Source organism: Giraffa tippelskirchi, chromosome 4, assembly GCF_054371585.1.
Source record: "Giraffa tippelskirchi isolate mGirTip1 chromosome 4, T2T-mGirTip1v1.2.pri, whole genome shotgun sequence".
In the NCBI taxonomy this organism is placed as follows: domain Eukaryota; kingdom Metazoa; phylum Chordata; class Mammalia; order Artiodactyla; family Giraffidae; genus Giraffa; species Giraffa tippelskirchi.
Window position 1 is genome coordinate 8600402 of NC_137278.1, and position 26268 is coordinate 8626669.

At 57.2% G+C, this 26268-nt stretch overlaps 1 protein-coding gene across 1 annotated transcript in view; it reads left to right on the forward strand.

The window, feature by feature from the left end:
- NIBAN2 (niban apoptosis regulator 2) overlaps positions 1 to 25230 on the forward strand; it is a 53319-nt gene extending 28089 nt beyond the window's left edge. Inside the window, exons 2-14 of the mRNA XM_081587148.1 lie at positions 3884 to 4014; positions 7441 to 7569; positions 11394 to 11499; positions 12673 to 12840; positions 18491 to 18606; positions 19145 to 19249; positions 19340 to 19502; positions 20669 to 20856; positions 21564 to 21719; positions 22168 to 22284; positions 22415 to 22522; positions 22629 to 22740; positions 23197 to 25230. Of these exons, the coding sequence (XP_081443274.1) occupies positions 3884 to 4014; positions 7441 to 7569; positions 11394 to 11499; positions 12673 to 12840; positions 18491 to 18606; positions 19145 to 19249; positions 19340 to 19502; positions 20669 to 20856; positions 21564 to 21719; positions 22168 to 22284; positions 22415 to 22522; positions 22629 to 22740; positions 23197 to 23777 (2180 nt within the window). The 3' untranslated portion in view covers positions 23778 to 25230. The remainder of the gene's footprint in view (positions 1 to 3883; positions 4015 to 7440; positions 7570 to 11393; positions 11500 to 12672; positions 12841 to 18490; positions 18607 to 19144; positions 19250 to 19339; positions 19503 to 20668; positions 20857 to 21563; positions 21720 to 22167; positions 22285 to 22414; positions 22523 to 22628; positions 22741 to 23196) is intronic.
- The last annotated feature ends 1038 nt before the right edge of the window (positions 25231 to 26268 follow it).

Here is a 26268-nt window from a genome sequence, read left to right on the forward strand (position 1 = left end):
GCCCCTCTGCTGCCAGACCTCAGCTGAGCCCCCCAGTTCCCTGGCGCTGTGTCGGGACCCTCCTGCTAGTCCCTGACCTCTCGCCCAGCATGGTCTGCAGCCCCCCCCCCCGGTGTGGCCCAGAGTGGGTGCTCAGTAACTGCTTGGCTCAGCCCTTGCCTGTGCCAGGGCCCCCCTCCCGGGGTTTGTACTCAATCTTTGGAGACCAACCTCCCTCCGTCTCCCTATCCATTCAGCTCCCAAGTTGGGGAGCAGATTTGGATCACTGAGAGATCCCATGTTCTCTGGTCTGTTTGCTTCTGGAATCTCAGGTGGCAAAGAATTTATCTGAAAACAGGTCCAGGTGTGTACGTTTCTCGAGTTCCAGTGTCAAGGCACGTCTGTCATTGCACCTGGGTGAAATGGGGCTCAGGGCCCATGGGGTCATCTTCTCCTTCCCTCTGAGTGAGGCACCCCACATTTCTGCCTGTGCCCTCTCCCCTCTCCACCCTCTGCCAGGTGACTTCTCCGTCCCCACTGCTTGTGCCCTCCCCTCCTGGACTCTGGTCCCACAGCCTCACTTGGATAACTCATCTGCATCCCAGCGTGAGAGATGCATTTCCCTCTTCCCCCTACTCTGCCCGTCTCAGCTCCAGTGCTTCAGGCCTCTCGGCCTCACCTTTGCCTTCTGGCTCCATCTGGGTCACCTCGTTCTGTTTTTCACTTCTTGGCTTCCTCTCCAACCCACAGTCCCACCCGACATGGGCCTCGATGCCCCTTGAAAGGGTGATTCCTGCCCTCCCCTTCCTGTCCTCCCCAGTCCAGCCCAGGGCCTTCTGCACCCAACCACTCCTTGCCTGGATGTGATGTCTGGGCTTTGCTGACCCGGCAGCTGAGAGCATGCTATGAGTCAGGCAGACCTGGGTTCGAGTTCCCAGCACAGGATGGAAGTTTCCTCCTGGGAGTGTCTCCCCGAGGGTCAGGGCAGTTCCTGGCCCCTCTGGATACAATGCTATATCAGGCTGGGTGCACCAGGGCCGAGACAGGCATCCTGGAGCCGTGGCTGGAGGACCCTTGAGATCCAAGGGCCTGTTGGGAGAGTGCCCACTGGGTGTCTGTCTGTTGAGGCAGGGTTGGGACCAAAGCCTGGGCTGGAACTTGAGAACCTGGTTCTCCTGTCCTGGGTCTGCCAGCCTCCTGATCCCTAAAATGGGCAAACCATAGCACCAACTCCCAAGGGTTTTCTTGAAGATTCTTTGGGGTCACGCATGTAAACCTTCCCACCCATCGACTGGGGTTAACACTTAATAAAAAGGAACGACTATGATGATGACTACATGTTTTATCAATATTATTGTTGTCTGCCATCCTTTGTTGTTCAGTCGCTCAGTCATGTCCAACTCTTTGCGAGCCCATGGACTGCAGCACGCCAGGCTTGCCTGTCCTTCACCATCTCCTGGAGTTTGCTCAAACTCATGTCCATTGAGTCGATGATGCCATCCAACCATCTCATCCTCTGTCGTCCCCTTCTTCTCCTGCCCTCAATCTTTCCCAGCATCAGGGTCTTTTCTAATGAGTTAGCTCTTTGTATCAGATGGCCAGATTATTGGAACTTCAGTTTCAGCATCAGTCCTTCCAATGAATATTCAGGACTGATTTCCTTTAGTATGGACTGGTTGGATCTCCTTGCAGTCCAAGGGACTCTCAAGAGTCTTCTCCAACACCACACTTCGAAAGCATCAATTTTTCGGCGCTCAGCCTTCTCAATGGTCCAACTGTCACATCCTTACACGACTACTGGAAAAACCATAGCTCTGACTACATGGACCTTGGTCTGCGATCCTACTTTCTCTGTTTGGCCCCAGTTCATTGCCCCATCTCTTCCCCCGCCACCCCCTCCCACCTCATCATTTTTCAGAACAATTCTCGTGGTCTTTGAGAGAGTTCTGGTTGTTTATGGTTTTTAAAAAATAGGCATTCAAAGCAAATTCCTCATTTGTTCTCCCCTTCCTCCCCTGAAAACAGAATCTGAACAGACATGAACTTGTTCTAGGAAGGGAAGCACAAGCCTGTGAAGAGGGACCTATGTGCTGAGCTGCCTCTGGAAGTGGTGGAGGGAGTGGGTCTGCCACAGACCCTTGGTGTGGGGTGTGGCACCTCCTCTCAGCCTTCCTCCCCAGCCACCACCTCCTGCCTGGGACCCAGGACTGCATTCCAGCGGTCTCACTCACTTGCTGTGTGACCTTGTGTCAGTGACTTAACCTCTCTGAGTCTCAGTGCTCTCTGTAAATGTGGATGACACCAGCCATACACCATAGAGCTATTGTATGCATGCTAAGTCGCTTCAGTCGTGTCTGACTCTTTGCAACTCCTTGGACTGTAGGCTGCCAGGCTTCTCTGTCCCTGGGATTCTCCAGGCAAGAATACTGGAGTGGGTTGCCATGCCCTCTTCCAGGGGATCTTCCCGACCCAGGGATTGAACCTGTGTCTCCTGTGGCTCCTGCATTGCAGGCAGATTCTTTACTGCTGAGCCACCAGGGAAGCCACATAGAGCTATTGAGAGGATTAAATGAAGCGCTGTCCTTGCTGGGTGCTCTTGATATCTAGGGACCAGCCGTGGGAGGGATGGTGTCATGTCAGCCCCTTTTCATTAGAGAAAGGACCAGGTCTTTGGAACCTTGAGTCCAAGACTGTTAGAGGTGGTAGGGCCTGTCCATGATTGAGTTGGTCCTCCCAGTGTACAGGGGGAAACTGAGGCCCAGTGAGGGGAGCTGCACAGCCGACCAGCACAGACCCCAAGTCCAGCTACTTAGGACGAGGAAGTCTTGCCCAAGGAGGAGGCCCCTTGGTGTGGGTCATGACCTTCTCTGGACCTCAGTTTCTTCATCTGTCAATAGGGAGGCCTGCCAGCGAGTGCTGGGCCTGTTCTTGCACCCTGGTACATCCCTTCCTCTGTTTAAAACCTGCTTTAGCAGAAGAGAGATGCAAACAGCCAGTGACTGCAAAGTGGTAGTTAATTTGGTAGATGAGTTCATTTTAGAATGTTGATTTTTTTTTTATTGTAAAAAGAGTCATGCTCATAAAATAATTCAAATGCTAAACAAAGGAATAAAGCAGAACCTGAAACTCGCCCTCTGCTTCTCATTCCCACACTCAGATGTGCCGCCCTTAACAGCCTGGAGTGCTGCCTCCTGGACCTCTTCTTTGAGGTCCCCAAGCGTAAATAAGTCACATGCACCTACAGGAATAATCTTAAATGTGATGCTGTTCAACGTGGGAGTCTGCAGAGCTCCTGACGCGGCAGAGTGTGGACACCTTCCTTTTGTTACGTGTACCCAGGTCCCCTTCATCTTCTGCCTGACCTGAGTGGACTGTTAGGTATTGAATCATTCCCCTACCCTGTGCACAATTGGCTTGTTTCTGGCAAGTTCTGGTGCATCCTGGATTCCTACAGGAGCAAGGGCACCCATGCACACTTAGAACTGTGCACACGACCACCCTCCCCCTCCAAACACGCAGTCCCAACTTGCCACTTCCCCAGCTCCGGTTAAAGTGGCTGTCCTCCGAATCCCGGCTGGTCTGGTGGGGAAAAGACTATTTTCCATTTGTGTTCATTTGCTGGCTGGCGAGGCTGAGCATCTTTTCACTTGTCTGTTGGTTTCTTGCGTCTCTGTCGGTTTCACCGTCACGGTCATCGCCCCTTTTCCCGCCCAGAGGCTCACCCAGCCGTGTGTGGGAAAGGCCCCACCCTGGCCAGAAATGTAACGCAGATGCGGGTGCGGAGCCCATATGGATGGTTTTATGAGCTGGGATTTGGGGCAAGACAGATGCCCCTCCCTGGCGCAGGGTCACTGCCTGGAAGCCGTCATGCCAGCCTCACAGCCCTTTTGTCCTTCCCTTTCAGAGAAGACAGGGAAGATCCTGACAGAGTTCCTCCGATTCTACGAAGACCAGTATGGCGTGGCCCTCTTCCACAGCATGCGACACGAGATTGAGGGCACTGGGCTGCCCCAAGCGCAGCTGCTGTGGCGCAAGGTGAGAGGCGCTGGGCAGGGGCGGGGTGGCCTCCGAGGGCCTGGGCAAGGATCCTTCCCTCCCTGGGCCTCGGTTTCCCGTGGTTGCTGGATGGTCTCTGAGGGCCCCACCCTGGCTTCTGAATAGGGAGGTGACCTGGTGGTGGCTTTGAGGACCCCCGTGGGCGCCTCCTCCCCGGGCCGGCCCCTCCTCCTGCTGGGCTGGGGCTCTGAGTCATCTTGACAGGCCTGGTCCAAGCCCAGCTCCTCCTCTTAGAGTCTATATGCCCTCGAGCTAATGACCTCACCTCGTGGGGCCTCAGTTTACTCACCTGTGAATGGGGATGAGCACACCTCCCACGCCAGGTGGCTGTGAAGATTAAAGATCTGTGGGCCGGGTGCCTGGGGCTGGACAGATGCTTGGCTGACATGTCATCATCTCTGGCCTTGTCATTATCCTCTTATCAGTGGTAGGGTTATGTTTGCACAGTAAAGGTTTGTCCAGGAAGCTGCCTGCTCCCCACTGTGGGGTCAGAATGGGCCAGAGGAGGCTAGTAGAGCCTCCCAGGGAGAGGATCCTGTGGTCACCCATGGCATCGGGGTGGGAATGGCACTGAGGAAGTGAGTGACTGCAGCACCGGTGGGGCTGAGCACTTGGGGTGAGAAGCCAGGCATTGCTGTTTCTGGGGGTGCTGCAGTGGGCCCTTGTCTGGGTGGTCTGGGAGGGTTTCCTGGAAGAAGGGCCATCTCAGCTAAAGACCTGATGGAAGAGGGAATATCAGACCCAGGCACTGGCATGTGCAAAGGCCCAGAGGTAAGACCATGGCTTGCTTGGGATGGTGGAGACAGGACTCAAGCCAGGTTCCAGCTTCCTGACTTGATTCCTCTTTCTGCCTTGACCCCCAGCCTGCCTGGGTGGAGGGAAGGTCAGGGCTGTGTGTCAGAGCATCACCTGTCACTTTGATTTGGAGCCCAGGAAAGTCTATCTGGTCTCCTGATGTCACGGCAACCTCCCAACCCATGATAGCAGAGGGCACCTGTGGCCTGGCCTGGGTGTCTGGCAGGGGCACACCTGTGTGATATCAGAGAGGGCTTTGGACCCACCCTAGGGAGCTGGTTCCAGTGGGCTGCTCCCCTATTTGGAAGGAAATGTCACAGGCAGCCTGAATTCCAATAACCCAAGGCAGGAGCTGAGTCTCCTGATGTGCTCAGCATTTACCCTGCATGAGAAACGCCTTTCACACTCACCAGGTTGATTGTCTGTGGTCAGAAAACAGACGCAACATGTCAGCAGGAAGAGTAATATGAAATCACCTACGGTTTCAGAAGAGGAGGGATTTTGGGTCCCATTTGCCGCTCAGGAAACTGACCATCATGAGGCTAAGTCATGGTAACAATGATAATAGAAATCATTATCATTATCATCATCACATAAATTGTTTTTGTTAGAAATAATACTACAATTAATATAGTAATAGTAGTGATAAAAACAACAGTTCTTTTGTGTGGGTGCTGCTCATCCAGCTGGCATGACATGGCTCAGAGGGACTGTGATTATGACCCGGCGCCCCTCCCAGAGGTGGACGCCGGGGCTCCGGCAGGTAGAGTTGCTTGTCCAGGCTCCCCAGGCATAGGCTGTTGGAGCCTGGGGGCCTGTGCTCTAACCAGTTCCCAAAGATGCCTGTCGGCGGCATCAGAGAGCTTTGCAGAGTCTAAAATATTTGGCCTGGGCTGTTTCCTGGGTTCTGCTTCCTGCAGACCTTCCAGTGGAAACACGACTCTGCCATTTGAAAGTCTTAAAAATAAAACCCAAACCCACATCTGTAAACCAACCAACCAGCCATTACGGGCTGTCCAGGATCTGAGGGTGGACTTTAGGGGGCAGGGTGCCGAGGTCCACTCACCCGGGGAGGCCTGTGCCTTGGGTTCCTGCTCTAAGCCAGAGTGGAGGCTGCAGACCCGGGGAACAAGGGTCTGCCCGGTCTCGAAGAGACGGGAACTCAGGAGCTGGGGCGAGAGTAGGCCCCAGTCTAAATAGTCTAAATATAGACCACGGAGCCCAGGGGAAAGCCCACTGTCGGTGGTGGGGAGGGGGTGCCTGGTAGGGGGGGAACCATTTTCTTTTCCTGTAAATATTTTTGTCCCTGGGTAGGAAGCAGTCTTTAGGGTCCTATTGTTTGAGTACAATGGGCCCTCATTTTCCAGGAATGTCTTGGCATTTCCCCTTGAAGAGGGGCAGGGAGGTTGCTGGGGAGAAGAGGCCCGGTGAGGAGACAGGCCTGGGGGTGGGGGCCGACGTGGGAGGGGCCGCTCACCTCTGACTGCAGCTGCGGAGCTCGGAGCTCGGAAGCTAGGAGAGGTTAGGCACCTGTCAAATTATACCTTCTCCCTTTATTACACAGGATACATGTTGCTTTTTGCAGAAGGCCCCATATTTGTTGTAGAGCTGATGGAGGCTTCTGAGAGACAGGAACTCTTGACTCCCGCGCTCCTCCCACCCAGGAGCAGGGCTGTTCCCTCTTGGCCTCCTGTTATCTCCTTTCCAGAAGCTTCCCCGGTGCTTGGACTGTTTACTCTCCCTTCCCCCTCCCCAAATGTCAGTCTGAGGAGCCTGGAGACTGACGCAGACAGAACCCCAGTAGTGATCATGGCAGCTCCTGTGTATTGTACTGCCTGCCTGGTGCCGACTGCCTGCGTGATCCCCGCACCTGTCGTCGGGGCTGTCACTGTCCCATTTTACAGATGAGGAATCTGAGGCTCAAAGAGGCGATGTGGCAGGCCTGAAGTCACACCGAGCCTGCGGTAGAGTCAAAGCTAGGGCTTGGCAGGGAGGTCTAGGCATTTCTGCTGCCCACGCTGGCCACGAGTCTGCAAGGGTGTTGGTCAGACGGGACCCCTCTGGGCTGAAGTCCCCTCCTCCCCCGTCCGGATTCGTGGAGACCATCTTGTCACCTGTCAGATCCAGGGAGGCTCTATGGCAGCACTTCGGTCAAGTTTGTGTTGCCCTGAGGGGAAGCAGGCTCGTAGCAGGAAGAGAAAGGTGCTCGGGTGCCTGGCCTTTCCAGTGCTGGCCGGCGGGCCTGTGCCCTCCGGCCGGAGTGACTGTGGCACAGTCACACTGCGGGGGAGTGGACGGGGAAGCAGCCTGCCTCGGGCTCTGGAGACCTTCCCGAGGAGGCCTCCGTGTCTGCCTGGGGCCAGGACGGGCCGGGGTCCTGTCTGGCTCCCCTGTCACACTGCCTGGCCTGAGTTCTAGACCTGGCATCACAATGCATCTGGGTGGACCTGGAGTGGGGAGGGGGCCTTCCCTGCTCCCCAGCCTCATTTTCCCCATCTGCCAAATGGGTGTGACGCCGCGCTGCCTCGGAGGCCTCGGCGAGGAATGAGGTCAGGGCGGACGGCCCCGTTCCCGCTTCCAGCCTCACTCCCCGCCCCTCGCTGCCCACAGGTGCCCCTGGAGGAGCGCATCATCTTCTCGGGGAACCTCTTCCAGTACCAGGAGGACAACAAGAAGTGGAGGAACCGCTTCAGCCTCGTGCCACACAACTACGGGCTGGTGCTCTACGAGAACAAAGTGGTGAGGACCCCAGGCCTCCCGGGCCTGGCCCAGCTCTTCTTCCGCGTCCCCACAGCCCCCTACTCTGCAATCGTTAATGCTGCATGCCCCCCGACTCCTGAATGTGAGACCCCATACCTCCACCCTCAACTGGCCACCCGCAGCTGCCTCGCTGTCACCAGGGCCAAAGCCGAACCTCGGCAGCTTTCCACCTTCACCCTTTCCCGCCTGCCCAAAGCTGGGTGCCCCTCTCTGAGTAGCATTTCATCCATCCAGGCACCCGACTCACTGGGGGTCCCCTTTCACTCTGCCTCTCCCCCCAGAAGCAGCCCGTCACTGGCACCGGCCCACCCCCACAGCCTGCCTCCCCCATCAGCCCCCTCCCTGCCTTGGGCTTCCACTGCCACAGCAAACTGGCCATTCCCCTGCCTCAGAGCACCCCTGGGTGCTGGTCCTGTCTCTTTTCTTTCCTGATGCCTCCGCTCACAACTCCCTGCCCTGAAGCAGGGAAGCTGGGGGATGACTGTCTTTTTTTTTTTTTTAATTTATTTATTTTTGGTTGCATTAGGTCTTTGTTGGCTGTGCGCAGGCTTTTTTCTAGTTGTGGCGAATGGGGCCTGCTCTCTAATTGTGGTCCACGGGCTTCTCATTACAGTGGCTTCTCTTGTTGCAGAACACAGGTTCTAGGGTGCTCGGGCTTAGTTGTCCAGCAGCAGGTGGAATCTTCCTGGACCAGGAATTGAACCCAAGTCCCCTGCATTGGCAGGTGGATTCCTAACCACTGGACCACCGGTCTGGGGATGAGTGTCCTTTGCCTTGGGCCCTCGGGGAAACCCCACCTGGTTGAACCACAGACCCAACTTCTTCCGCCACACATTCCTCTAGAGCAGCCAAAGGACAGGCTTGAGCGCCCTGTTTTGAGGCAAATCAGTGTTGTTGTTCAGTCGCTCAGTTGTGTCCGACTCTTTGCGACCTCATGGGACTGCAGCACGCCAGGCTCCTCTGTCCTCCATTATCTCCTGGAGTCTGCTCCAACTCACGTCCACTGAGTCGGTGATACTATCTAACCATTTCATCGTCTGCCACCCCCTTCTGCTCTTGCCCTCAGTCTTTCCCAACATCAGGGTTTTTCCAGTGAGTCGGCTCTTCGCATCAGGTGGCCGAAGTATTGGAGCTTCAGTTTCAGCATCAGTCCTTCCAGTGAATATTCAGGGTTGATTTCCCTTTAGGGTTGACTGGTTTGATCTTGCAGTAGAGTAACATAAGCAGAGTCAGGAGCAACCGATGCCTCAGGGCAGCAGTTCTCAGTGCACAGAATCACCCGGAAGGCTGGTGTAAAAACAGGTTGCTGCCTGTGCCTGATTCATCTTGATGTTTGACAGAAAACAACAAAATTCTGTAAAGCAATTATCCTTCAATTAAAAAATAAATTCCAAAAATAAAAATAAAAAACCCACCAGGTTGCTGGGCCTACCCTCAATTTGACTCAGGTCTGCAGTGGGGCCAAGAATATGCATTTCTGACAAGTTCTTGTGTGACTTTGATGCTGCTCATCAGGGACCACTTGGAAAATCATTGCTTCCGTTTCAGCCGCTCTCAAGAAATATGTTGAGTGGTGACACCTAGTGGCAGGGTGCAGCATGGCAGCCCTGCTGTATGAGCTCCTCTGTTCCGTTCAGTCCCTCAGTGTTACCTGACTCTTTGCAACCCCATGGACTGCAGCATGCCAGGCCTCCCTGTCCATCACCAACTCCCAGAGTCCACCCAAACTCATGTCCATTGAGTCGGTGATGCCATCCAACCATCTCATCCTCTGTTGTCCCCTTCTCCTCCCGCCTTCAATGTTTCCCAGCATCAGTGTCTTTTCCAATGAGTCAGTTCTTCACATCAGGTGGCCAGAGTATTGGAGTTTCAGCATCAGTCCTTCCAATGAACACTCAGGACTTGATCTCCTTTAGGATGGACTGGTTGGATCTCCTTGCAGTCCAAGGGACCCTCAAGAGTCTTCTCTAACACCACGGTTCAAAAGCATCAGTTCTTCATCGCTCAGCTTTCTTTATAGTCCAACTCTCACATCCATACATGACCACTGGAAAAACCATAGCCTTGACTAGATGGACCTTTGTTGGTAAAGTAATGTCTCTGCTTTTTAATATGCTGTCTAGGTTGGTCATAGCTTTTCTTCTAAGGAGCATGTGTCTTTTAATTTCATGGCTGCAGTCACCATCTGCCATGATTTTGGAGCCCAGAAAAATAAAGTCAGCCACTGTTTCCACTGTTTCCCCATCTATTTGTCATGAAGTGATGGGACCGGATGCCATGATCTTGAATGTTGAGCTTTAAGCCAGCCTTTTCACTGTCCTCTTTCACTTTCATCAAGAGGCTCTTTCCTTCTTCACTTTCTGCCATAAGGGTGGTGTCATCTGCATATCTGAGGTTATTGATATTTCTCCCGGCAATCTTGATTCCAGCCTGTGCTTCATCCAGCCCAACGTTTCTTATGATGTACTCTACATATAAGTTAAATAAGCAGGGTGACAATATACAGCTTTGACTTACTCCTTTTCCTCCCATTGGTATTAGAAAGCAGTTGTTGTTCAGTTGCTCAGTCCTGTCCGACTCTTTGTGACCCCATGGACTACAGCATGCCAGGCCTCCCTGTCCTCTACTATCTCCTAGAGTTTGCCCAAGTTCATGTCCATTGAGTCAATGATGCCATCCAACCATCTCATCCTCTGTTGCTCCCTTCTCCTCCTGCCCTCAATCTTTCCCAGCATCAGGGTCTTTTCCAATGCGTCAACCCTTCGCATCAGGTGGCCAGGGTACTGGAGCTTTGGCATCAGCCCTTCCAATGAATATATTCTCCTCCCAAGGGGCCTTGTGTGGTGCTCAGAACCTAGAAAGTTAGTGGACAGTTGAGGGTAATCAAAGACCCTGGGTTCTAGAGGCTGACAGGCCAGGTTCAAGTCCTAGGTTGGCTACCTTACCAGTTATGTGATGTTGGGGCTCGTAATGGTGCTCACCTCTGGATTGTGAGAATTCTGTGAAATGAAGCATTCGGGGCCCATAGCACAGTACCTGGTAGGTAACAAACACTAGGCTAGTGATAGCTGCTCCTTATAGAGGCGATTGTAGCAGTGGTGATAACATTAGGTTGGCCAAAAAGTTTTTTTCAGTTTTTTTCCTATAAGATGTTACAGAAAACCCCAAACGAACTTTTTGACGAACCCAGCCATAATCACATCAGCAGTGTTTACTGACCCTTGCTGCAGCAGGCACTGTGCTAAACGTTACCCAGTTATCTCCCTGGGTGCTTAGGAGCCCTGTGTGGTAGGAACTATTATCACTCTGGTTTTATAGATGAGGAAACTAAAGCATGTTGTTGTTACTTAGTTGCTCAGTGGTGCATAGCCCGCCAGGCTCCTCTGTCCATGGGATTCTCCAGGCAAGAATACTGGAGTGGGTTGCCATTTCCTTCTCCAGGGGAATCTTCCTGACCCAGGGATTGAACCGGTGTCTCCTGCATTGGCAGGTGGATTCTTTACCGCTGAGCCACCAGGGATGCCCAAACTAAAGCACAAGAGGTGTTATCCTTGACATCACACACGTAGTACTTAGTGAAGCCAGGATTTGAGCCCCGAGCCTGGGTCCTGCTCAGGATACCATGTTGCCTCTAGTCACAATGATGATCAAACTCCTTTCTCTCTCTTCTCTTCCTCTCCCCCTCTTCCTCCCTGTCTTGGGCAGGGAACACTGAATGGGGCCCTGGAGCCAGGTATAGACATGGGGTTTGGGCTTAGCCATACCTGTAGCTGCCTCCACCATCTCTCTTGCCCCCTCCTCAGGCTTATGAGCGGCAGATCCCACCCCGAGCTGTCATCAACAGTGCGGGCTACAAAATCCTCACCTCCTTGGACCAGTATCTGGAGCTTGTCGGCAACTCTTTACCAGGTAAAGGGACTACCCATCCCAGGCCAAGTGCCCAGGGATTTGGCCAGAGAGTGTGGGGGGCATCCCTGGTTCTGGAACTCCAAGCTCCATGTTTGCAGGAAGAGCAGCTGGGCTAGAGCTGACAGCAAGTGCCCAGCACAACCTGAACCTCCAAGGGAAGGCTTGAGAGGGGTTTGCCTGAAGTCACCCAGTGAATTAGGGCCACACCAGTGTGAGTCCCACCCAGCCCCCACTTCTGACCATCACAGCTGTGCAGGGGGCTCACTCTGTACCCTGCCCCTTCCCTGGGTCCCTGAGAGGTTCTGGGAGAAGATGATCCAGGTGCCCCCCTTTGTAAACCGCCGAGTCAATGCTGCATTTGTGGGGAGCCGTCCTAGGCGACCCCACTCCATCAGAGACACTCAGAAGCTTTGTGGGATCATGTCCGCCTCTTAGCTGATCCCAAGGAGACCAAGGGGGTAGTGAGATACTCCTGTGTGGGACTTGGTGATTGAGGACTCAGCTGGAGTCTGGTTTTCCTGGATTCCAGCCCCTGCACTGGGAGGGCTGACCTTGGGGTGTTGTGGAGACCCCACGAGGTGCTGTGTGTGCTGAGCCCAGCACAGGGACCCAGAGCCAGGACCCAAAGAAGAACTGCCATTGTCCTGGGATTAACAGGAGTGACTGGGTCACAGCCCAGGACCACTTATCTCTCTGGATCTCGAATATCCATGCAGACAAAACAGAGAGAGAAAAATCCCCTTTTATTTATTCTGTATCCCCTACCCCCACGCCTCCCTCCTACTTGGGACATTTAAGCCACCCTTTGGCTTCTGCAGCTGAAATTTGAAGGGAAACCTGAGACAGTAACGCTTGGCCCTGGACCCTGAGGGCTCCAGCCCTGTGTTATTTGTGCCTCCTGCATAGAGTTTAGAACCTGACCCCAGGAAGGTGGACGCATTACCGACTCTAAGAATTGGTGCTGGTGTGGGGCGGTGGGGGAGCGGGGAGGCAGGCCTTCTCTTAGCCAAGCGGTGGAGCCTGAGAGAAGCAGCCTCCCCACTCCTCTGGTCATTCCGGGACAGGCCAGCCCTCTCTGGACCCAGAGGGGCAGGGTGAGGGGTCAGCTGCTGGCCGTCCTCTGGCCAAGGGAAGCCACAGAGGGCAGCCGCTCAGCGGGTGCTGTCTCCACAGGGACCACACCGAAATCGGGCTCTGCCCCGATCCTCAAGTGCCCCACGCAGTTCCCGCTCATCCTCTGGCATCCTTCAGCGCGTCACTACTACTTCTGCATGATGACGGAAGCCGAGCAGGACAAGTGGCAGGCCGTTCTGCAGGACTGTGTCCGACACTGCAACAACGGTGAGCCGTCTCCTTGAGGCCCCGGGAGCTGGGAGCGGGGTTACCGGGTACGTTGCTGAGTGGTGACACCTAGTGGCTGACTGTGGTGTGGCACCCCTGCTCTATGAGCCGTTTTCCTTTTCCTCCTGTGGTTTTAGAAACCATGGTCAGTTCAGTTCAGTTGCTCAGTTGCTCAGTCGCGGCCGACTCTTTGCGACCCCTCTTGAGCCTCCATCCCCCCTCCCATCAAATTTTTGTAATAAAATGTTTTTAAAGTTTCCATTCTAAGTGATCAAGAAGTCTGCATCAACTTTAAGCAGTAAAAAAGTGGAGTACGATATGTTTCTTGAAAATCAGCATACTTTTTAAAGAATATTGCTCTGCTCAAAGAAACCCTGAATCTGTAGGTGTTTCAGTTCAGCTCAGTTCAGTCGCTCAGTCGTGTCCAACTCTTTGCGACCCCATGAACCACAGCACGCCAGGCCTCTCTGTCCATCACCAACCCGCGGAGTCCACCCAAACCCATGTCCATCGAGTCGATGATGCCATCCAGCCATCTCATCCTCTGTCGTCCCCTTCTCCTCCTCCCCTCAATCTTTCCCAGCATCAGGGTCCTTTCCAATGAGTCAGCTCTTCGCATGAGGTGGCCAAAGGATTGGAGTTTCAGCTTCAACATCAGTCCTTCCAATGAACACCCAAGACTGATCTCCTCTAGGATGGACTGGTTGGATCTCCTTGCAGTCCAAGGGACTCTCAAGAGTCTTCTCCAACACCACAGTTCAAAAGCATCAATTCTTCGGCGTTCAGCTTTCTTTATAGTCCAACTCTCACATCCATACATGACTACTGGAAAAACCATAGCCTTAACTAGAAGGACCTTTTGCCCTTAACGTCCGTGGTGGCTCAGTTGGTAAGGAATCTGCCTGCAATGCAGGAGACCGGGGTTCAATCCCTGGGTGGGGAAGATCCCCTGGAGAAGGAAATGACAACCCACTCTAGTATTCTTGACTGGAAAATCCCATGGACAGAGAAGCCTGGAGGGCTACAGTCTATAGAGTTACAAAGAGTCAGACGTGACTTAGCGACTGAACCACCAACCACCACTTTTCCTTCTGGTTTTTGGAAACCATTGTCATGCTGCCCTTAATCCTCACCCTTGATGAAAACAGTTCTGTGACGCTGAGAAAAAAATGTAGGAAATTGTTTCCAGAGGGATGAGGTTGTTGAGCTCCTGGATCACAGAATAAAACCCCTGATTCTGCCACTTTCCAACAACATGATCTTAGGAGACCAGCTTACCTCTTGGAGCCTCTGTAAAATGGGGATAATATTTTCTCCTGTGTGTGAGAGGGTTTGGGAGGATTCACAGTTCTTGGTAAAGATTTTTTTATGGTGTCATTTCTTTCTTATCACTGACCTGCCTGGTAGTCTAGGAACTTCCCTTCCTCCCTAAGGGCCTCGTTCTTGTCTATAAAGTTACAAAGTCTCTTCTGGCTCACTTATTCATTCAACAAACCTTTCAGTGTTTTTCTGAGCCAGACCCAGGGCTGGGTGCTGAGAATGCAACAGGGAAGCAAGACCTGGTCCCTACCCACTCACTGCCGGCAGCCTAGGGGTAGCAGGGACAGATGTTAAACAGATGAGGACCCAGGGGGTGATGAGTCAGGACTGTGCTAGGTGCTGGGTGGGAGCCACCCGGGGAGCTTGGAGGGTGTGTATGTACTGGGGGGCTACTGAGCTTGTATGGGGGGAGGGACTGATGAGGGCGGCATCCTTGAGGAGGCAATGGTTGAGCTAAGACCTGAAGGATGCATAATTCTAGAACAGAGGGAGGCGTGTTGCAGACAGAGGTCACAGAGAGCATGAAGGGAGGCCTGGCGCGGGGGCACTTTAGAGGAGGACGCATGAGGGCCTGAACTTGGGAGGGGGTGCCCGGAAATGGGACTGGCGGGGCACTGGGGTCAGGTCTGGAGGGCCTCATGAGGCCCTAAGGAGTTTGATCAGAAAGGCTTGATTGTTTCTTGGTGGGAGGGTGTGGGGGTCGAGGGGCTTTCTGCCTCTGGGGGAGGAACAACCCTGTCCTGGACCCTGAACTTCCCTCCTGGTGACCGGGGCCCGCCCGCCCCATCCCTGCTCCACCCTCCCTGGCTGCCGGGGCACCTCAGGCACAGCTCCACTTAGAGGCCAGACTGTGGGCACCCACGCCTAGAGACGGGCCATGCGGTGACTTGGCTCACTCCACCTGTCCTCTGTCCTCTCCACTCTCCAGGGCCGCCTCTGCCCGGGGTGGAATCTGCTGGGTGGCAGGAACCAGGGCTTCGGTCAGGCCAACCCCTGCCACCCACAAAGGGCCTCCTGTTTCCAGGTCCCTGGGGGCTGAGGAGCCAGGACTGGGCAGAGCGATCTGGGCCGGAGTACCTTTTCTCCTCCCTTCCTCCCTGCTCCCTCCCTCCCCTTCATCCCTGCCCAGGCCCCTCTCCAGGTCTCCAGGTTTCCAAGGCTCATGGCAGACCTGGCCAGGTGACCCCAGGCCAGGCTGGGTGGGGACCGACCCACGTGCACAATGGCGGCTGTGATCATTGTTGCTAGATTATGGGGAGGACTCAATGGGCAGGCCTGGGTAGAGCTCTTGGCCCTGCGCCTGGCACATAGCAAGCGCTCAGCTGGGAGGCTAAGGGGGTGGGTGTGGGTCCATGGGCAGGCGAGGAGGCCGGGGAAGAGCTGCTGAGGCCGGGTGGGGAGCGGGGGTGTCCTACACAACTCGGTGTCAGGAGCTGACGGGGCAGTTTCAGAGGAGCCTCCCCCACCCCCCACCCGCCCCAGAACTGTGGGAAAGTTCTCGGCTTCCTCGGAGGCTGGGTCTGGAATTTGTGGGGCCTGGAATTGCTCATTCCGGGGGCTGCCAGGAAGTGGGGGGGGGTGGGGAGGAGGCCAAGCTGGGTGGACGCCAGCTCGTCCAGGGTCCCCCTCACATCCTGCATTCCTGGAGCAGCTGGGGGCAGCAGGGGCGCTGAGCTGGGCTTGGGGTGGGCCGGGGTGGGCCGGGGGGTACCGAGGTCAAGGCCTCTTCCTGTCTGCCCGCCGCCTCCCCCCAACCCTGCGGGACTGAGGAGTGCCACTTCCTTTCTCAGCCTGACCCCGAGGACCCCACGGGCGGGCGGGAAGTCTCCAAGTCTTGCTGGAGTTGCTGGGCCTGTGTTCCAGCCTGGGGCGGCCACCCTCTAGCGACTGTGTGACTTTGCCTCCCCGGGCCTTGAGAGCCGCCGGCCCCTCTGAGAGCTGCGTGCGGGAACGTGTGTGGGGTCTCAGCCTCAGCCTCAGCCTCCCGGGGCTGCTGTAACAAAGGGCCACAGCCTGGGTGGCTTCAACAGCAGAAGTTAGCTTGTGCACAGTTCTGGACGTTGGAAGCCCCACATCCAGGTGTCAGTCGGGTGTTTTCTTCTGAGTCTCCTTGACTAGCAGGCAGCCAGCGTGTCCCTGGGGTCATCGCATAGTCCCTGCTGTGTGTGTGCCCTGTTTCGTTGTCCAGATTTCTTCTTATAAGGATTTCTTCTTTGTCCAGTCATATCGGACCAAGGCCCGGCCTAATCCCCTCCTTTTAACTTAATTACCTAAGTCCCGGGCTTCTCAGGGGGCGCTAGTGGTAAAGAACTCTCCTGCCAATGCAGGAGATGCAAGAGACACAAGTTCAATCCCTGGGTCGGGAAGATCCCTGGAGGAGGGCATGACAACCCACTTCAGTATTCTTGCCTGGAGAAGCCCATGGGCAGAGGAGCCTGGTGGGTCTACAGTCTATAGTCATGCAGAGTCGGACACGACTGAAGTGACTGAGCACGCACACGCGTGCACTTAAGTTCCTGCATCCAGACACAGCCCCTTTCTGAGCAGCTGAGGGTCAGGACTTCAGCACGGCACTTTGTCGGGACATGAGTCAGTCCCCAACAGCCAGGCTCGGGGGAAGGGCTCGGGAAGGGCCACCCTCACTTTTGACTCAGCCCCTCGAGGTGCAGAGTAGGGAGGTCCTGAGGGTCTGAGGCTGCACGTCTGACCGGCCAGAGCATGGGATGTCAGCTGCCTCCTTCCCGCTGCCCAGCCCATCCTGCCACCTGGAAAGTGACCCCTGCCCAGCATGCCCGGCTTGCCGTCTGCAGAATGCAAATGCCCATGCATGAGAGAGGCTGCGTGTATAACACACAGCCAGATTTTCTAGGCAAAACCTGGCCTCTGGGAGACAGTGTCCCCCTCCTTAAGCCTGCTTCCTTACCTGGCCCAGTTGGGCAGCACCCACCCCAGGGCTCGGTGGGACCCTCCTGCTCTGCCCCTGTCACTCCCTCCTGGACGCAGGTTCTGAAATGCTGGGTGAGATGCCCCTCATGGCCCCATCCCAGTCCTGGGAGCTGCCCCTGCCAGGCTGGCTCCCGGGCCTGTTTGTCCACTGCTCAGTTCCCCTCCAGCCCTGAACAGCAGTGATTCCTGGGTCACCCGGATGGTGGGAGGAGAGGCCCTCTCCACGCCAGAGAGGGACTTTTTCTCTGTGGGGGTGACTCAGCCCATAGTCATCACAGTGGGAGCTGGGATTTTAGAGGCCCCGGCTGCTGTTTGGCTTTGGAGACACAGTGGTCAGAGGCACAAGGCCAGGCAGGGGGCCACCCGCTGCCAGACTCCGAGGTGTTTAAACACATCTTCCCGAAGTCGGATGTTGCAACTTCCTGCAGCCTGCCTCCGCAGCACCCAGGTGGAGGTCCACGTCTTGTTCATCAACCCCCTGGTCAGCACGAGGGGGATGGACAAACTCCTCTAGGCCCCCACCGCCACCTCCTCTCACAAAAGCAGCAGAATGGTGTTCCCAGTCTCCCAGGTGCACAGCGGTGGGCACGGCGGACCCAGGGCCCCAGGAGCCAGTCAGGGCTGCAGTTCCTGATGCAGGGAGTGCCCACCAGGCCTGCAGCCAGGCCCTGGCCTTCCCAGTCCACACTGTGGTCCCTGCAGCCCCTCTGTGGGTGTGTGAGGCCAGGCTGATCATTGCTCCCACTGTTCAGAAGGGAACACTGAGGCCCTTTAGGGTTCGATGATCTTCCACAGGGCTTGGCAAATGATGGCCAGGGAGCCAAATTGGGCCCATCGCCTATCTGAGTAAATCCAGCTTTATTGGCCCGTTCGTTCACCCCCTGTCTGTGCTAACTTTCGTGCTACAGCAGCGGGTGGATTGGCTGGGACAGAGGTCACCAGCCTGCAAAGCTGAGCGCATTTACCATCTGGCCCTCTAGGCGGGGAGCGTGCAGGCCCCCAATGGAGGGAGGGTCTCTGGGCACCTCTGGTACCCTCTCTACTGTGTTTCGAGGCCTCTCCTGGTGGGGGGGAGGGTGGGCTCCCCCAGTGGTCCTGATTCTGCCACTCGCTGGCCTTGGCCCCTTGGCAGTGGCCTGACCTTGGAACCTGTTTCTTCATCTGTGAAAGCAGAAGCAACGACAGCGCCCACGTCTTGGGCTGGTAGGAGGGTTTAAGGAGAAGAGGAGGGTACGAAGGAGGGTTGTCTTGCTGCTGCTGGAGGATTGTTACTGCTGTTAACTGTCACTGCAACCTCTCCTGTCACCGTTACTGCAAGAGCGGTGGGGGCCTCAGGCGGGGGCTGTCCTGCTAACCTCCTCCCTCCGTCCCTCTCCCTGGGCAGGGATCCCCGAAGACTCCAAGGTGGAGGGCCCCGCGTTCACAGACGCCATCCGCATGTACCGCCAGTCCAAGGAGCTGTACGGCACCTGGGAGATGCTGTGTGGGAACGAGATTCAGGTGAGGCTGGGGAGGCTGCGGAATCCGCCCGGGGCCCAGAGGGTGGACTGAGCATGCCCGCAGGGCCCCGGGGCACTGGCTGCAGGTTTGGACCCAGACGACAAGCTTAGGTTCAGACGGATGGAGGCTGAGGTGGGCCACACAGGTGGTTATTTTTGTTCAGTTGTTACCCGAGCACCGACCCTGGACTAGGGGCTGGGTGCTGCTGAGAATAAGACAGACACAGTCCTGGCCCCTAGGGAGCTCTCTGTCTAGCAGGATAAACACATTCGACTTCCATGTGTAGGCAAGAGGGGCTGGGGGAGTATTCTAGATGGGGAGGCTGTGTGTGCAGAGGTCCTGAGCTGGGGCCCCTCCTGGATCCTGCAGGACAGCCAAGTGGATCATCCGGGGCCTCTGGAAAGGATGCTCGGGAGACAGGGCAGTGGGGACGTGGAGCAAAGGGCAGCTTTGAGGGGGGGTTTGAGTGGCCAGGTTTGCCGGAACGTGGAGAGGGGCTGGGCACGCTCCAAACCCTGCCCCTGCCTCCCGGTCCCAGATCCTGAGTAACCTGGTGATGGAGGAGCTGGGCCCTGAGCTGAAGGCAGAGCTGGTCCCCCGGCTGAAGGGGAAACCACAGGAGCGACAGCGGCAGTGGATCCAGGTGGGTGGTCTGGGCTTGGGGGTGGGGGTGGGGAGCCCACGGCTGCCCAGCACCCCCAGCCTGATGCTGACGCCGACGCCTTGCCCACAGATCTCGGATGCCGTGTACCGCATGGTGTACGAACAGGCCAAGGCACGCTTCGAGGCAGTGCTGTCCAAGCTGCAGCTGGCCCGGCCGGCCATGGAGGCGGTCATCCGCACCGACATGGACCAGATCATCACCTCCAAGGAGCACCTGGCCAGCAAGATCCGAGGTAGGCAGGCCACCTGCTCCGGTTGTCAGCACTGGGTGGGCAGGCTGGGACCACTCGCTCTCCGGGGTCAGGGCCTCCCTCCTGCCTCTTTCAGGGATCCATGTACATGTCACAGTGGTGACTTGATTCATTACTTTTTAAAAGCCAGGATCAAATCTGAGCCCTTGTTCTTCTAACCCCCGTGAGTCGTTTGGTGGCTGTTATTTCTTTTCTTTGGCCTCGCCGTGCAGCCAGTGGGATCTTAGTTCCCTGATCAGGGATCAAACATGTGCTTCCACTGTAGGAAGCCTTAACCACTGGATCACTGGGGAAGTCCCAGGTGGCTTTTGTCTCGATAGACCCAGATCTTGGTGACCTGAGTGATGTTAGGAGGTTCCAGCCTTCTGTTCATCTTAGGTCAATCAGATTTACCACGGGCCACTTTAGCAACATCATCTGGACTTCGGGTGACCCAGGTTGAGCCACCCTGTCTTTCCTGGGTCAGCTGGTGCTCCCTTCTGTCCTGAGCCTGGTGGGATCCTTTTGTTCACTGTTGCTGCCCACACCCTGGTCACGGTTGTGGCGGTCATCAGTTCCCTGAGGGTTACTCTCTACCAGTTGTACTCAGTGTGAGCTGGCGAGAACAACGAGTTGACATTTATTGTGTGGAACAAGCATTAGCCGGACAGGGGAGGAGGAGGGACGTCAGAACACCCCTTGGGTGAAAATGCCTTGGTGGAACGTCTTGGAGATGGTCCCTGCCCGGGGGAGGCTGCCTTTTCCACAGTTTAGGCTGAGCCAGAGCAGAATATGGGCTCAGGGTTTGCACAGCCCAGAGGCTTCTTCCCCAGAGGGTGTTTTTCATTTTTTTTTTAAAAAAAACAAAGGAGCAAGACCCCGCTCTGGCCCCCAAAGGTGAGTTTTCTCTTCCTCCAGCTAAATGGAAAAACTGCGGACCTTAAGACCTTTACATGGTCGTTTTCTTTGTTTCTTGATGTCATAGTTTCAGGAATTTGAGGATCCGACCTGAGAGTGCCTTGTTATCTGTGCTCCATTAACCATTCCTCATGTTGTCACCAGTGGTCTTCTTTAAAGAATGACACAGCTGCCTGCATTTAGCCTAGGGACCTGGGACAGTGGGGGTTGCTCCTGGGGGTACCGTCTGCTAACCAGCTCCCTCGGCGCAGCCTCCATCCTCCCCAAGGCGGAGATTTGTGTCCGGAACCACGTCCAGCCCTATATCCCGTCCATCCTGGAGGCCCTCATGGTGCCCACCAGCCAGGGCTTCACAGAAGTGCGGGATGTCTTCTTCAAGGAAGTCACCGACATGAACCTGAACGTCATCAATGAAGGTGGCATCGACAAGCTGGGCGAGGTGAGATGGGCCCTGGGTTTGGTTTTGGGTCTGGTCTGGCCCCCGTCAGGTCCTCACTGTGATGAGGGCAGGCCGTTTCCCTCCTGGGCATAACCTGTGAACAGAGGATCTATAGGAGACGTGGAGCAGGGCACATCCATAGATACCATTTTTGTGCCCCCCCAGATGGAGCCAGCCCCTCTCGTTTCTGAGTTAGCTGGTTCTCGGGTTGAACGGCCTTCCACAGACCCCATATTGGGGTAGTCAACTGCCTGGAGCCCCACATAGTTGTCAGGTCTGGCAGATAGAATTGGCCCTGTAATCTTAGCCTCTTTTCCACCCCAAACCGAGGAGTTCCACTGACAGTAATAATCATAGACTTTAAGAACCAGAGAGGACCCTAGAGATCACGAAAACCCGTCTCCTGATTTGGAGGGTGAGGAAACCGAGGCTCAGAGATGGTGAGCGATTTGCCCAGGGTTGCCCAGCACTCAGGCTGGCCTGTCTCCACACTGTGCTCCTGTACCCCTCTCCTGCCTGCAGATCCTTGTCCTTCCTGTCCCAGGTCCTCCCGTGCTTTCCCTGGTGATCACCACCCCGAGATGGCCTTTCCTGGTGCCAGTGCCAGCCCCAGACTCTGGACTCGGAGGGCTCAGGGCCTGCGGGGGCTGCCCAGCCCCTCCAGTGGCCCCAGCTCAGGTCCCTCGTGTGTCCCTGCCTCCCTGCAGTACATGGAGAAGCTGTCCCAGCTGGCGTACCACCCCCTCAAGATGCACAGCTGCTATGAGAAGATGGAGCCGCTGCGGCTCGACGGGCTGCAGCAGCGTTTTGACGTGTCCAGCATGTCTGTGTTCAAGCAGCGAGCCCAGATCCACATGCGTGAGGTGGGCACAGGGCTTGCCTGCACCCTAGCTCTCCCCCCAGGTCTCCCCGCAATCCCGCATGCTCTCTCCAGCTCCTGTCTCTCGGCTGTGCTCTCCAGTCTGTTTGGATGCCTGTCCCTCTGTCCACCTGGCTAAGTCAGACTCATCTCTTGAGTCTCAGAGACCCCTTCCTCCAGGAAGCCCTCCTGACTCCCTAAGCTCCTTCCCACAGGGCCTAGATCCTCTGTTCCCCTGGGGCAGGGGGGGGCTGGCAGTGGTGCCTGGCAGTAAGCCAGCGCTCTAGACACTCAGCATAGGAGTGACCTAGGGAAGGGGTGTCTGAGTGCCTGGGCACCCCTTCCTCCCCAGGGGCACCCCTCCTCCCCAGAGTCACCCCTTCTCCCAGGGGGCACCCCTCCTCCCCAGGGGGGCACGCCTTCACATGCCCTGTGGTGTGCTGCGCCTCCAGCAAATGGACAACGCCGTGTACACCTTTGAGACCCTCCTGCACCAGGAGCTGGGGAAGGGGCCCACCAAGGAGGAGCTGTGCAAATCCATCCAGCGCATCCTGGAGCGGGTGCTGAAGGTGAGCCGCCTGGCCAGGCCCTGCCTCTCTACACCCAGGGGTGGGGGAGACGGGGGCCTGGGTGAGACCAGGGGCTGATGGAGCCCCCTAATCCGGAGCTCCCCACGCCCTGGCCCCTCTTTCCTGGCAGAAATATGACTACGACAGCAGCACCGTGCGGAAGCGCTTCTTCCGGGAGGCGCTGCTGCAGATCACCATCCCGTTCCTGCTCAAGAAGCTGGCGCCCACCTGCAAGTCGGTGAGCAGCCCCCTGCGCCCCCCTCGCCCAGCTCGCCCCAGCTCTGAGCCTGACCCACAGCCCTGACCGCCCCTCTCTCTGCCCCCACGCCCGCCCCGGCCGGCAGGAGCTGTCCCGGTTCCAGGAGCTGATCTTCGAGGACTTTGCCAGGTTCATCCTGGTGGAGAACACGTACGAGGAGGTGGTGCTGCAGACGGTCATGAAGGACATCCTCCAGGGTCAGTGCCGCCGGCCCCTGGGGGCGGGCGGCTGCAGAGCCGGGTGGGACTGCCCTGCCCTGTGGTCCCTGTTAGGAATCTCACTGCTGGAGGGTGGCAGAGGTGGGCGCCCAGAGGCTTCCTGGTGGGGTCGGCTAAGCTACAAAGGGGAGACTTAGGCCGTGGGCTGCGGTGGGCCCACTGTTCGTGGTGTGGGCCAGGGGGCAGCATCGCATCCCCGTGTCTTAGTTATGTTGAGGGTCCTTGGCGTTTTGGGGAGTGTTGGGTGAGTGTTGGGTGAGTGATGGGGGTTAGGGTCCCACCCCCTGCTTCCCACACTGAGGTCTCAAAGAAGCCTTGTCCGGTCACAGTGCCCACTCAGGCCGAGGGATTGTGACGTGGGTCACACGGTGCGGGGTGTGCTGGTGGCCGTCAGCACCCCCGCTCAGTGTCTTGTCACCCCGTTCTGTCCCGCAGCCGTGAAGGAGGCCGCCGTGCAGAGGAAACACAACCTGTACCGGGACAGTGTGGTCATGCACAACAGCGACCCCAACCTGCACCTGCTGGCCGAGGGCGCGCCCATCGACTGGGGCGAGGAGTATGGGGGCGGCGGTGGTGGCGGGGACCCCGGCATCCAGGAAGCAGCCCCCCTCTCGGAAAAGCGCCGGCGTGCCAAGCAGGTGGTGTCCGTGGTCCAGGACGAGGACGCAGGGCTCCCCTTCGAGGCTGCCCCTGAGCCGCCATCACCCTCGTCCCCAGACGGCGTCACCGAGCTCCGTGGCCTGCTGGCCGGGGATCTGCAGGCCGAGAGCCCCCCGCTGGCCGGCCCCCTGCTCAACGGGGCTCCCGTGCAGGAGAGCCCCCAGCCTGGGCTGGTCCCCGAAGCCACCTCGCCGCCAGCCTCACCCCTCCGGCAGCTCCCGTCCGAAAAGCTCGTGGGCTTTGAGCCTCCCAAGCCCAGCGACCAGGAGACCGGTGAGCAGGTGTCTGGCCCGGGCGGCCGCCCCCCCATTCACACCACCACCGAGGACAGTGCCGGGGTGCAGACCGAGTTCTAGGCTGGTCCCCCACCTCCGAGCCTCTGTTGGACACAGCACACTGGCCACTCCCTCCGGGGCCCTGGTTTGGCTCAGGATCTGTGCCTTCTGAGCGGGGCGGGGGCAGGGCTGGTGTGGCACCAGGGGGCTGGGCGGGGATGGGCCCACTTGAGTCACTTTATGGATTTGGTCACACTTGGTTGCTCTTGTTTTCTCTTCTGTGGGATGATCGCAGCTTTCCTGCTCCTGGTGGGAGGGGGGTCGGGCACAGCGGAGGGGGGCTGGGAGCACTCGGCCGCCCTGGCTCCCTGAGTCCGCCCCCTCGCCTGCCTGCCTGCCTCTGCGGCCCGTTCCCCTGGTGGGTCTTGCCATCCACAGAAGGAGGGCGGTGAGAGTCGCGTCCACCGCCTGGCTTCTCCCGTCACCAAGGGGGCCTGTTAGAACCAGGAAGCCTGAGTGCTGAGACCCATCTCTGGGCCCTGCTCCTCCCTCCCCGGGGCTGGGCCTGAGGCCAGTTTTGGAGTGGACTGTGGCCTGGCTCTCCCACCCCAGGTGAAGGGACGTGCAAGGAGGGGGTCTTGAGGCAGGGGGAGGGCTGCCTCTCGAGGTGGGGTGAGCCATGGGCCTGGGGAGGGAACAGGAAAGGCCTGGAACGTGCTGGTCTGGGGAGAGGACGTGGCTGAGGGAAGGAGGGGGTGACCTCTGCAGAGGTACTGCTGGCGGGGTGGGTGGGTGCACTTGGTGGGTTGCTGGAAGCTGAGACTCGGCTCGCCTCCACTTGCTGGGGTCTGGTCTCTAGGAGTCCCTCTGTTCGGCTAGGCTGGGGGTGGGGACACTGCTCCGTGGCAGGGCTGGGCGGGTGTGGACGCTGTCTTCTCTGCGGACCACTTCCAAGGTACACGCTGTCCCCCAAGGGAGCTGGTGGGGCTCAGGAGGGGCTGGGGGAGGGGCCGTGGCACCCCAGGACACCACAAGCATTTGGCGCAGGCTGGGGCTCTTAACGCACCGCACCGACTGTTCATATGGCCCCGCTGTTTCCCCTCCTCAGCGTCTTGTTCCTGAGAGTGAGGGTTAAGTCGAGGTCATCCCTGGTGGCTGGGGCCACCTGGTTTTCCCAGGCCCTCTCCTCTGCTACTTTGAGGGGAGGGCAGGCAGGGCAGAAACCTACTCCTTCAGGGTCCTCACCACCCCCGCCCCAGCCCTGCATCTCCCATCCCCTGGATCTGCTTCCTGGGCCAGGGCCTGGGACCCACAGGACATGCGGCGCTGGCTGGTGCTCAGGGACCCCCTTTGAGTCCCCTCCAGCCCCGATCTCAACGCCGAACTAACCTCTTCCACCGATACATTCCGTCTGAAGACGCTCTCCTCTGGTGCCTTCTCTTGGGACTTTCCAATTATCCTTCCCAGATATTGTATTGAAAATATTATGCAAACTGTTTAAGCTTCTACTAATCAATAAAATGCTTTATTTAAAGCCAGTGGCCCATGTGTGATGCTGGCTGGGGGCGGAGACCTGGGCTGGAGACAGACCTGTGCACCTTGACTTTCGGGGCTCATTGCTTACAGGTGCATGTGACCAGAGTCCTCCTAAGAACCCATTTTCCAGAGGAGAAAACTGAGGCTCAGGGAGGAGGGGCACAGCAGGTAGGTGACTAGCCTGATGGCAGCTCAGACAGCTTCCTCTGCCGGGGGTCTGTGCAGGGTAGGCTTCTGGCAGCTTCGGGCAATGGGGAGGGCAGCTGCTTTATGGCCATGGTGGGCGGGCTCACAATGGATCCAAACAGTGATGCTAGTGTTGAAGACTCCTGCTCACAAGGCGAGCATTCCTGAGTACTTACCGTGGGCTGTGCGCATTACCTGCAGGACGAGGGCCTCATAGCACCTCCGGGGGATGGGCATCATTGTCACACCAGTGTGTAAACCGAGGCCCAGGGGGACAGGGAGCCTGGGTGGAGGTTCTGGGTCATGGGGACACCTCCCCCCCTGCCAGCTGGTGGGGACAGGCTGCCCCTGCTGGGTGTGCACCTTGGGGGATGGCGGAGGTGAGAAAACCGGGGCTCAGCAGGGTTTTTGCTGTTGACTTGGGCAAGTCACTGAACTCACCCTCAGGCTGCTCACCTATAAAAGGGGGCTTTGTGAGGGTTCAAGGAGACCCGCCAAACACCCTGCTCTGCAACATGGCCCTGCCCATCTCAGGCTGCCATCTCTCCTCTTAGCTGAGTGGAGCCCAGGAAGGTGTGGGGTGGGGGAAAACCTGGAAAGCAGGACTCGGACCACAAGGGGCTGTCACCTGTCTCAGCTACATGACTGACTGGCTCAGTGAGGCAGGGAGAGAGGGCCTGGCCCTGTGTCCCGCTGGCTCTCACGTGGGGCCTGAGATGAGCGCACAGTGCCCCCTGGTGGCCGCCGGTCTGGGTCAGTTCCCCTGATGTCCCTCACTGAACAGGTGGGGACATAGGGTCTGGAAGGCTGGCCAGGGTCCGAGTTACCTGGAGGCAGAGCCCAGGCGCCC